Source organism: Amblyomma maculatum, chromosome 4 (assembly GCF_055883805.1).
Source record: "Amblyomma maculatum isolate TAMU_Amacu chromosome 4, ASM5588380v1, whole genome shotgun sequence".
NCBI lineage: Eukaryota > Metazoa > Arthropoda > Arachnida > Ixodida > Ixodidae > Amblyomma > Amblyomma maculatum.
Genome location: NC_139347.1, coordinates 119,212,151 through 119,224,650, shown reverse-complemented (window position 1 = coordinate 119,224,650; position 12,500 = coordinate 119,212,151). Strand labels below are relative to the sequence as shown.

The 12,500-nt window shown below is 47.5% G+C and overlaps 1 protein-coding gene across 1 annotated transcript in view; it reads right to left on the bottom strand.

Annotated features, from left to right (window-relative positions):
• The window catches only part of LOC146192238 (lactosylceramide 4-alpha-galactosyltransferase-like), a 17,066-nt gene extending 13,697 nt beyond the window's left edge, over positions 1–3,369 (bottom strand). The window contains exons 1-2 of the mRNA XM_084600438.1: positions 3,168–3,369; positions 44–317 (exon numbers count right to left, since the gene is read on the bottom strand). Of these exons, the coding sequence (XP_084456564.1) occupies positions 44–317; positions 3,168–3,369 (476 nt within the window). The remainder of the gene's footprint in view (positions 1–43; positions 318–3,167) is intronic.
• Between the last annotated feature and the right edge of the window lie 9,131 nt (positions 3,370–12,500).

The following is a 12,500-nucleotide window of genomic DNA, read 5'->3' as shown; positions in this document are numbered from 1 at the left end:
TCCGAGAGCTCTCATTATAGAAGTTTCCGCAGCTGTCACCCACCTGAGCGGTGTCCTGGCGAACAGGCCGTCCAGGTCGATTTGCCTGACACGCACATTTGCGAACGCCAGCAGGGCTTCTAGTGTCCGGCACTCGACGAGCGGCACGTCCACTGCAGCTGCGCCGGGTCCTCTGCTTCGGTACTGACCTTCCAGAAAGAGAACCACCCGCATTCTTTCGTGGTGTCTGGCGGCCGTTTCGACGGCGCACGCTTCGCGGTAGCCTAAGCACTCGGATGTCTTGGCGACGGCAAAGAAGAAACTGCCGTCCAGGTCGCCTACGTGTGGAGTGGATCATAAACCGTAAAAGGTTACAACTCATGCAAGCGAACTGTGCTTCAGTGGTAAGAGCGGTCGAATGCTGATTTCGGGGGCTGTAAGTCGAAGTTCGAAAGCCACGCAGAATGAAATTTCATGCGATAAGCTTTCAACTGGCAAGGCAAGCACGGTTGACAATGTGTGCTTATGTGTTGGAGTCTCTAGAAAAGGAAAGCACAAAAAGGCACTACGACAAGACCCACCGTGGTGACTGACTGGTTAAGACGCTTGGTTAGTGATGCGGAGTACTTGAGGAACCCGACTACAGCGGCCGCGTTTCGTTGGAGGCGAAACACATGCGTTCGTGCTTCTTTTTCTTTGTTTCTTTATTTTCTTCTCACTATACAGTGAAAGAAGGAGCCAAGGGAAAAGCCGTTCAAGCACGGCTTGAGCTGTCCTTGGCTCCACTTATCAGGCACTGGCAGCACCGAGAACAGCATAAAATCAATGTTCTAGGACGCAGCTAGCTCAGTCAGTACAAAACAAAATATACAGGCCTAAAATTAGAACCCTAGCAAGTGTACAAACAAGCAAGTTATCAAAATAAACTACCCCGCCGGGGTGGCGCAGTGGTTACGGCGTTCGACTACTGTTCCCAAGGACGCGGGATCGAATCCTGGCCTCGGCGGCCGCTTTTCGATGGAGGCGAAAAGCAAGGCGCCCGTGTGCTGTGTGATGTCAGTGCACGTTAAAGAACCCCAGGTGGTCGAAATTTCCGGAGTCCTCCACTACGGCGTCTCTCATAGCCTGAGTCGCTTTGGGACGTTAAACTCCACAAACCAAACCAAACCAAACCAAATCAAACCAAAATAAACTACATAACACTGCACTTGAATTGAGCGCATATCACATGGTACACAAAATGATAGAGTAAGATTCAGTACGTTTCAGCGGATGAAGACGGTGATGAGATGACATTTCAGTTTAGAAATGTCGATACCTTGATTTATATAGTCATTTCGCAGCCGTGGTAACAGATCACGCAGCATTTGTCGACCGTAATTAGTCCGGCAGGTAGATATTCTCCAAAATGGGGCAGAACTGGTGGTGTATACTGGATCGGCTAAGCATAGTCTGGCAATGTCGGTAAGGACATTGCTTCCGCGCTTTTGACTAATATATCCTTGTGATAAGCTAAACCTATATAGCTCACTAACTCTAAGTATACTGAACTGTTTAAAAAGCTGAGAGCTAGATTGCAGGTATGGTATGTTAGCAATAATGGTTGGTTGGTTGGTTGGTTGGTTCACAGGAAGGGAAAGGCGCAGTATATGTCACACTTGCTCTGTGGACACCTGAACCGCACCGTAAGGGAAGGGATGAAGCTAGGAGTGAAAGTGGAAAGAGAGAAAGGGGAGCCGTAGTGGAGGGCTACGGAGTAATTTCGACCACCTGGGGATCTTTAACGTGCGCTGACATCGCACAGCACACGGACGCCTCTTCGTTTCGCCTCCATCGAAACGCAGCCGCCGAGGTCGGGTTCGAACCCGGGAACTCCGGCACAGTAGTCGGGCGTCTTACCACTGCGCCACCCCGGCGGGGCGTGCAATATTGCGTAAGAAATATATTTTCTGCTATTAATAGCTTGTTTAGATTACTCTGTGATTGTGCCCCATACTAGAAATGAATAATTTAAGTAGGATGCGAACAGAAACCTGTATATGATTAACTTCACTCTCTCAGGTAAAATACATGTTTCGATTTACTATTCCTATCTTACTGCTCAGTCTGTTTAGCACAAAATTTATATGGTCAGCCCACTGCAGGAGTTCGAAAAAATGCTCTCGAAGAATATTAACGCACTGCATGATTTCTATTCGAAGATTTAGTAAATATTAGGTCAGTTGTCATGTCCACCTGTTTACCTTTATGTCGAAAAATTATTGCTTTTGTTTTTGTAGCATTAACCTTTAGGTGGTGATTTCTTGTCCATATATCTAAAGCTCGTAGGACATCATTTACTTATACAATTGCGTCATTGACATTTGGGCTTGATTTTTTTATAGCGCTGAAGAAACACCACAGGAAGAAAGACACAAAAGGACAGAAGCGCAACTTCCAAATTTAATGAGAAGAAAAGGAACCCAGGCACTCTTTTATTTTCTCTGGTCTGCATGAATGTGCGAAAGCCACCACACTAAATCAGAAAAACACAGTAACACTAGGCAGGATTGAACCATGTTCAATCATGACAAAACACATGGGTGAAAGGCAGGTCGCGTGGATAAAGACAAGAAACAAGAAAATGATAAAGGCGAGCAACCACAAGAGCTTAAAAAACCGAAGATGACATGAGAGAGAGAAGTCAAAGATAAAAGCATAAAACTCAAAAGGTGGATGGCAGCGCGTAAAGGCGCCTAAAATCATTAAAAAAAAAAACGGTGAAAAGAACTACACATATCCTTCCAAAAAGGAGAATAGAGGGCGTGCTAATGCACTTGTCTTTTCTTTGATGAATAAAAAGCCTCAATAACTTCTCTTTCTGTCTTGTCCTGTGCCTTGGCTAGAAACTTGATTTCCTGAAACTTGGGACGGCAATTTTCACAGCGGCTACAATGTATAGTAGCAAGGTTACCTCCTGTCTTGTTCTTTATAGTCACATTGTGCCGTCGAGCCCGCTCATTGAAACATTTCCCCGTCTGTCCCACATAAACATTGCCACAGGTCAACGGAATCTCGTACACCACCTTGGCGGTGCACTGGGTGAACATGTTTTGATGCTTTACTGTACAGGCCTCGTTGAAATGCTTTCCTGACACCATCGGGCAAATGCTTGCCAGCTTGCAGGGAGCTGAAAAGATTAGCTGTACCGTGCCTGGCTGCCACTTTTTTCAAATTGTGCGAGAGACCGTGCAGATAGGGAATAACCTGCACAGGTTTCTTTTCGGCCTCTCGTTTGTTGCCTGGCTTCTTGATTCTTTGAAGAAGGCTCTCGGACACGCTGGTGACCATATGCACAGGGTAGACTGCAGAAAGGATTCTTCCAGTCTGATACTGGAAGCTTTCATCCATCTTGTGCGGGCAAGATTTATCTAGGGCAGATCTTAGACAAAGTGAAACTATGCCACGCTTTACTATCTTTGAGTGGGAGCTATCATAAGCTAAAAGAGCCTTCTTTGAGCGAGGCTGATACATTCAACACACGTGTGTGTTGGCGAAGGAAAGTTTAATAATGGAAGCGTTTGGGCGAGTTGGTTAGACATGTTAGACCTGGAAAGCGCATAAAAAACTCACGGACAACAGCAAGAGACAGACACACGTCTCTTGCTGTTGCTGTGAGTTGGAAGCAAGCGCTCGTGTGTTTGTCTCTTGCTGTTGTCCGTGTTTTTTTTATGCGCTTTCCAGGTTTAAGAAGGAAAGTTTCAGGTCCAGAAATTGAAAGCAGCCATTATCTACTAATTCATGCGTAAATTTCAATCCAGTCGAGGTAGAATTAAAAGAACTCAGGGTCTGCGCGATAAAAGTATCAGCGTCACTGTGGGCAGGTACATTAAGAAGCACAAAATAGTAATCTACATCTTGTGAAAGAAGGCTAGCTTGAGACGGCAAGGTCGTGACGGCAAGGCCAGCGATGCCTTGTCTAGCGTTTTAATCTGATGACAAAAACCCAGGCGCGTGCCGGAGCCGGCGCCGCAGGACGATGATGATGGTATGTACAAATGAAAGAGGAAGATCATGGAATGAACAAATTAAAGAACATTCACGGAAGGCTCACACAATCTGCCCGGGGGGTCGGAAGCGGCCAGCCTGGCCGCTCCTACCTAACCGATGCATCGCGGCGCACAAACGGTTTCAAGCGAGACACATGAACAATTTCAGTTCCACGGTGGCGTCGATCAGCTGGGGGATCAACAGGCGTCACTTTGTAGTTCACTGGGGAAGTTTGGCTTATGACCTCATAGGGACCTACGTAGCGGTGGTGGAATTTGTCACTCAGGCCAGGGGTGCGCAATGGTGTGTAAAGCAGTACTTCGTCACCAGGACGAAAAGAGACCACTCGATGTGTAGAATCATAGCGAGTCTTGCGGACTTCCTGGCACGCTGCCGTGTTGAGGTGGGCAAGATGACGACATCTGGCCACACGAGATAAAAAATGGGTAGGTACTGATGTGGAGTAGTTGGGCGTAGAGAAGAACGAAGCGTCGTGAATTGTAGTGGGAGGACGGCCATAAACAAGGAAAAATGGAGAGTAACCGATAGTTCGCTGTACTGCTGTATTATAGGCGAATGTGACGAATGGTAGAATAGTGTCCCAATTTCGATGATCTGGTGTGATGTACATTGATATCATGTCCGACAAGGTGCGATGAAATCGCTCAGTCAGACCGTTATTCTGGGGATGGTAGCTTGAGGTTGTTTTATGAAGGGTGGATGAGGCGTGAAGAACTTCGGCAACGACTTTCGATAAGAAGGCTGTACCGCGGTCACTTAGGAGCACCCGAGGAGCGCCATGACGCAATACAATTGATCGCAAAAAGAAATTTGCTACTTCTTCAGCGGAACCAGTCGGTACAGGTGCTGTCTCAGCGTAGCATGTGAGGTGGTCGACAGCTGTTATAATCCAATGGTTACCCCCATAGGAGAGAGGTAGGGGACCATATAAGTCGATGCCGACTACGTCGAATGGCGTGGTGGGACAAGGAAGAGGTTGTAGAAGGCCAGCGGGCGAAGAGGTCAGCCGTTTGCGACGTTGGCACAGAGGGCAGGATGCGACGTATTTGGCAACGGTGGAAGATAAGCCAGGCCAAAATAATCGTTTTCTCACGCGGTCGTAGGTTTTGTCAAAATCAAGGTGACCTGCAGCAGCGTCATCGTGGAGAGCCGCCAGTATACGTGGGCGAAGCACACGCGGCGCGACTGGGATCCAGCGAGTTCCATCAGGGCAATACACGAAGATGGAGTAGGATGCCATCTTCGAGCTTGAAATTGCGAAGCTGTCGGCGAAGCCTAGCATTGGGCTGGTCCGAAGCGCCGATAAGGCGGTCGATGATAGGACGGCAGTAGGCATCGGCTAATTGCTGTGAGCGGAGAGCGTGCTTGTTCTCAGAGTCGTCAAAACAAACGGTTGTGATATACGTCGGGCAAAGAGATGGTCGGCTCTGGTCAGAGGTGGAAATGAATTGGGAAGAAAAGCAGCAAGTGGATTCCGAAAGGGGACAGCGAGAGAGAGCGTCGGCGTCTTGGTGTTGGCGACCCGATTCATAAGTGACGTCGAAATGGTATTCTTGCAGGCGTAGAATCCAGCGGCCAAGTCGGCCTGTCAAATTTTTGAGTGAAGACAACCAGCAAAGAGCATGGTGATCGGTCACAACTGTGAAATGCCGACCATATAGGTAAGGGCGAAATTTTTGGACAGCCCAGACGACAGCAAGACACTCCTGCTCGGTAATGGTGCAGTTTTTCTCAGCTGGAGTGAGAGTCCGACTGACAAAGGCAATCACTTTCTCACGCGATGTTGCATCACGCTGTAGAAGTACAGCACCAAGACCGTGACCACTGGCATCGGTGTGCAGGATAGTTGGAGCGCTGTCACTGAAGTGGCCAAGAACAGGATCTGATGTGAGGGCGTGCTTGAGGTCATTAAAAGCAGTTTCGCACTGCTCAGTCCAAACAAAAGGGCTGCGTGCTTTAAGTAGCTCATGAATTGGTGCAGCAATAGTTGCAAAATGCCTTATAAAACACCGGAAATAGGACGCGAGGCCGAGGAAACTGCGCAAATCTGTAGTCCGTTGTGGACGAGCAAAGTTCAAGACCGCGATTATTTTTTCAGGATCTGGGCGAATGCCGTCATGGCTGACCAGATGTCCCAATATTCTAATTTCCTTCTGTGCAAAGTGGCACTTTTTTGTGTTGAACTGAAGGCCTGCCGAAGCGAGACAGGTGAGGACTTCATTCAGGCGCATGAGATGGTCATTAAAGGTTGCCGAAAAGATAACAATGTCGTCCAAGTAACACAAACATGTTCTCCATTTTAGGCCCCGAAGTACAGTGTCGATCATTCTTTCAAATGTCGCTGGTGCGTTACAAAGTCCGAAAGGCATAACATTAAATTCGTAAAGGCCATCGGGTGTTGCGAAAGCGGTTTTTTCTTTATCGTCCTCGTGCATAGGTATTTGCCAATAACCTGAGCGAAGGTCCAAGGTCGAGAAATATTCGGAGCCTTGGAGGGAGTCATGGGCGTCATCAATTCGCGGCATCGGATATACATCTTTGCGGGTAATTTTGTTGAGTGCGCGGTAATCAACACAAAAGCGTACCGAGCCGTCCTTTTTTTTAACTAGCACTACTGGGGAGGTCCATGGGCTTGTTGAAGGACGAATTATATTGCGATGGAGCATGTCATTTACATTTTCTTCAATTACTTTTCGTTCAGAGAGGGAAACCCGATAAGGCCGTCGGCGAACGATAGAGTTACCTTCAGTAATGATGCGATGGTGCGCAACACTAGTCCGTCCCAGTGGCGTGGAAGTGGCATCAAAAATGGCTTGGTGGTGTCGAAGCAATGTCAGCAGTTCTTGGCGTTGGTTCGGCGTGAGTTTAGGATTAATAGTCTTTGCGAGAACAGAAAGAGAGACGTCTGGCGAAACACGTTGCTGAGGCGGAGGGGCGGTGAGCACCATCAGGGAAAAAGGTTGAACATCCACCATACAATTCAGAGAAGTTCCTTTTGGGAGCACGAGGGATCCACGTGAAGTGTTAGTGGCCACTACTGTCGCTGAGCCGTTGTGGAACCGGACAAGACTTGACGGGAAGGCGATGCCGCGTGCAAGATGACTATACGATGGTGCTATGAGTACGTCCCCGTCAGTGATATGGTCTGAAACAACAGTAAGCAGTTTTTCGCACTGAGGAGGCAAAACAGTATCAGCGGCGGCAACGAGGGGATGATGTCGTTCAGAAAAGTCAGATGAAAAATCGCTGTCTGTCATATGGATAACACGGTCACCACAAGAAATTAACGCTGAAGCGGTTGACAAAAAATCCCATCCGAAAATCATGAGATGCGCACAAGGTGAGAGCACAGCAAACTGCACATGATGGCGGATGCCGTCGATAACAACCCGTACGGTGCACTTCGCTGAAGGGCGCAAAGGGACGTCATTGGCTCCACGGAGTTCAGGCCCATCATATGGGGTTGTCACTTTTCGCAAACGGTAGCACAAATCAGCGTGAATGACCGAAATTGCAGCCCCTGGATCAATTAAAGCTTCAACCGGTAAACCTTCAGCGATAACAGCAATCACGTTATACGGGCGATCAGGAGGACTTTTAGTAAGTTCGCAGAGTGCAGTTTGACCTCCGGAAACTGCAACACTTAGTTTTCCGGATGGCGGACAGGGAGAGCGGTTGCGGGGCGGAGAGGGGAAACTGAGCGGCGGTATGGGGATGTGGACCGGCGTCGGGATACATGGTTCCCACGAGGCTCAGAGGAAGATACTGGAGGTGGGGAGGATCGTCGAGGTGGGCTTGGAATAGACCGGCGTTGATAATATGAGGTTGAAGGCATGTCGCATTCGAAGGTGTCGTAACCACGGCGCTCGTTCTGAAGGCGGCGACGACAGAAGCGGGATATATGTCCTCTAATACCACAGTAATAGCAGACTGGTCGGGGGGGACGCCAAGGTGCGTAATTGGGTTGTGTAGGTTGAGCCATCGCCATTGCATTGACGTGATTGTATGTTGGTGCCGGTTGGGGCGGGGGAACCAACGAAGGGGGGGATGCAGCAACGTGCGCGTAGGTCGGCGCTGGGCGGATTGCAGAAGGTTCGGATGTCATAGGGCGGCTGATGGTAGCTAACTCTTCTTTAATCATGTTGCGGAGAACGGCGTCATTAGTAGGTGCGGAAGAATGATCGCACCCATTTCGACAGAAAGGATTGAGAGCTTGAAGCTCCTCGCGGATGATTGCTCGAATCATTGCCCGCAGATCAAGGTCATCAGAGGTCGGACCAGTTGCGAAGCCGGGCTGTAATCGAGAGGACTGCAGCTGGTCGAGGCGTTGACAGGTCGTAATAATTGAATCAATACTTGAAGGATTCTGGGCAACTAAGGTGTGATATGCCATAGCATTGATCCCTTTTAAGACGTGGTGCACACGTTCAGGTTCCGTCACGATGGGACTAATGCGCCGAAAAATTGCAAGAACAGCCTCTATTTAAGACGCATATGATTCATCGGGACCTTGAAGGCGGGAAGCGAGCTTGTTTCTCGCGATCTCAGTCCGAACTGCCGGGTCGGCGAAGTATTGTCGGAATTGCTGTTTGAAAGTGGTCCAGTTAGTTGTGTGGGGTTCGCGATTAATGAACCAGTTTCTGGCGACTTCAATTAGATAGAACGAAACGTTGAGGAATTTTAAAGCATCGTCCCACCGGTTAGAGGCACTGCAGCGTTCATATGTGTCGAGCCAGTCATCCACGTCTTTGTCACGACGTCCAGCGAACAGCGGTGGGTCGCGTTGACGTGTGGGCAGAGTCGGAGGCGCCGGTGCAGCTGAGGTAGAGGGTCCGGCCGGGTCGGGATTGCTCTCGGTGGACATGATTATGGTCGTAGTTGCCAAACGGCGACCGGAACGTAGCTCCAGCGAGAGGCAGCAAGGGGATCGAATTCGACCTCCACCACTTGTGAAAGAAGGCTAGCTTGAGACGGCAAGGTCGTGACGGCAGGGCCAGCGATGCCTTGTCTAGCGTTTTAATCTGATGACAAAAACCCAGGCGCGTGCCGCAGCCGGCGCCGCAGGACGATGATGATGGTATGTACAAATAAAAGAGGAAGATCATGGCATGTACAAATTAAAGAACATCCACGGAAGGCTCACAATATCTAAATATTCGAGAGACTGCCGAGTTGCACAAACAAGCTTCTAGTCGCCGATCAAAAGAAGCCAGAAAAATTTCGCACAAGACCGGAGCGACTGACGATCCCATGCAGATGTCTTGCCTCTGCACGAAAAAATTGTCTTGGAAATAAACAGCTGTGGAATTCAGATAGAACAATAACAGGTCTAAGAAATTCCCTATTGTGATCCCCACTTCATTTTGAAACCCAACTTCCCCATAGTCTTCCAAATGCTCTCGAACATATACAAACAGGCCCTCATGAGGCACAGAATAAAAAAGGTCCTCTATGTCAATGGGAAACCCGGTGCTGGCTGCGAAGTCGCCTTTTTCAAAGACGTGCACCACCTCTCTTGATCTACGGACAAGGTAGGGATCCCGGCCTGCTATTCTGTCCAAATGGCGTCGCAGAAAATCACTGACAGCACTCTGCCAGGTATCCCTTTCGGGCACAATGGCTCGTAGGGGGCATGCAGGCTTGTGCGTCTTGGCTGAAGAGAAAATATCCAGGCTTCCTGTCTTGGCCTCTTTGATAGCACTGGCCAATGAATTGAGGTTCATCCGGGCAAGCAGCTTTTGTGCAGCACGTTTCTGCTTAGCAGGTTGAAAGTTGACAGGTCTGAAATTTTTCTTGATCGCTTCGGTAGCCTTTACCTTAAAGGCACCATTTGTCATGACAACAAAGCCGCCTTCTTTGTCAGCCTCCAGAACAGTAAGGTCGGACGCTTTCATAAAATCGGCAATCCTTTTCAGCGGTGGTTTCTTGGAAGCCAGCGAACCTAATGATTTTTGGAGGCATGCAAATCCCTCTCCTATGACACGATCCTTGTCCTTGTCATTGGTACGGTTGCCTACGTTTCGTACCATTGCCACTAGGCTTGATCTATTCATCTGAGGTTAAAAACTGTGTTTGGGAACCTTTTCCAAGATGGTCTTGATTTCGCTTGGCAGATGTACTTCACCGAGGGTAGTAACAGGGTTCATACACTTACTTGGCCGTTCTTTTGGCGGAAGCGACAGCTTCGCAGTATCTGTTCGAGAGCATTTGGAAGACTATGGGGAAGTTGGGTTTCAAAATGAAGTGGGGATCACAATAGGGAATTTCTTAGACCTGTTACTGTTCTATCTGAATTCCACAGCTGTTTATTTCCAAGACAAATTTTTCGTGCAGAGGCAAGGCATCTGCATTGGATCGTCAGTCGCTCCGGTCTTGTGCGAAATTTTTCTGGCTTCTTTTGATCGGCGACTAGAAGCTTGTTTGTGCAACTCGGCAGTCTCTCGAATATTTAGATATGTAGATTACTATCTGGCGCTTCTTAATGTACCTGCCCACAGTGACGCTGATACTTTTATCGCGCAGACCCTGAGTTCTTTTAATTCTACCTCGACTGGATTGAAATGTACGCATGAATTAGTAGATAACGGTTGCCTTGTATTTCTGGACCTGAAACTTTCCTTCGCCAACACACACGTGTGTGGGATGTATCAGCCTCGCTCAAAGACGGCTCTTTTAGCTTATGATAGCTCCCACTCAAAGATAGTAAAGCGTGGCATAGTTTCACTTTGCCTAAGATCTGCCCTTGATAAATCTTGCCCGCACAAGATGGATGAAAGCTTCCAGTATCAGACTGGAAGAATAATTTCTGCAGGCTACCCTGTGCATATGGTCACCAGCGGGTCCGAAAGCCTTCTTCAAAGAATCAAGAAGCCAGGCAACAAACGAGAGGCCGAAAAGAAACCTGTGCAGGTTATTCCCTATCTGCACGGTCTCTCGCACAATTTGAAAAAAGTGGCAGCCAGGCACGGTGTACAGCTAATCTTTTCAGCTCCCTGCAAGTTGGCAAGCATTTGCCCGATGGTGTCAGGAAAGCGTTTCAACGAGGCCTGTACTGTAAAGCATCAAAACATGTTCACCCAGTGCACCGCCAAGGTAGTGTACGAGATTCCGTTCACCTGTGGCAAGGTTTATGTGGGACAGACGGGGAGATGTTTCAAAGAGCGGGCTCGAAGGTACAATGTGACTATAAAAAAACAAGACAGGAGGTAAACTTGTTATACATTGTAGCCGCTGTGAAAATTGCCGTCCCAAGTTTCAGGAAACCAAGTTTCTAGCCAAGGCACAGGACAAGACAGAAAGAGAAGTTATTGAGGCTTTTTACATTCATCAAAGAAAAGACAAGTGCGTTAGCACGCCCTCTATTCTCCTTTTTGGAAGGATATGTGTAGTTCTTCTCACTGTTTCTTTTTAAATGACTTTAGGCGCCTTTACGCGCTGCCATCCACCTTTTGAGTTTTATGCTTTTATCTTTGACTTCTCTCTCTCATGTCATCTTCGGTTTTTTTAAGCTCTTGTGGTTGCTCACCTTTATCATTTTCTTGTTTGTTGTCTTTATCCATGCGACCTGCCTTTCACCCATGTGTTTTGTCATGATTGAACTGGTTCAATCCTGCCTAGTGCTACTGTTTTTTTCTGATTTAGTGTGGTGGTTTTCGCACATTCATGCAGACCAGAGATTATAAAAGAGTGCCTTGGGTTCCTCTTCTGCTCATTAAAGTTGGAAGTTGCGCTTCTGTCCTTTTGTGTCTTTCTTCCTGTGGTGTTTCTTCAGCGCTATAAAAAAATCAAGATCATGTACCAACTAACCCGTCAAAAAGTCCTGCTGACATTTAGAGAGGCAGTGAATATACTGGCATCATCAGCATAAAGAATGAATTTAGTTTCTGACGCTATATTAACCGGATCATTTATGCACAGAATGAAAAGCAAAGGGCCCAAAATGCTACCCTGCGGGACGCCGGATATGACTTGCTTCTTGCTCAATACTAAAATGTTGACAGGAACAAACTGACACCTATGTGAAAGGTAGCTTTTCAAAAAAGCAAGCGAAAGCCCATGAGTGTTATACTGCTCTAATGTTTAGAAAAAAAAATGTTATGATGGATATAGTCAAATAATTAAATGCCTGAGTGAAGTCAACAAATACACATACAGCTTGTTTTATCTCGAAATTGTGCCAAACATACTCTTTTTGATCCAGAAGTGCCAATTCTGTAGATCGTTTTTTTTAACCTTACTGGGATGTTGTTATAATCCCATGTCTATTACAAAATGAATACAAATGGTTATGAAATATTTTTTCCAGGACTTTAGAAAACACGGGAAACACGGCCAATAGTTGACTTCATGCTGCCTCGAACCCCTCTTATAGACAGGTATTACACATGCTATTTGCATTTCTGACGGAAATGTACCCAAAGATATGGAAATATTGTAGATATAGGCAAGATCGGGGCTTATTATATCAATAA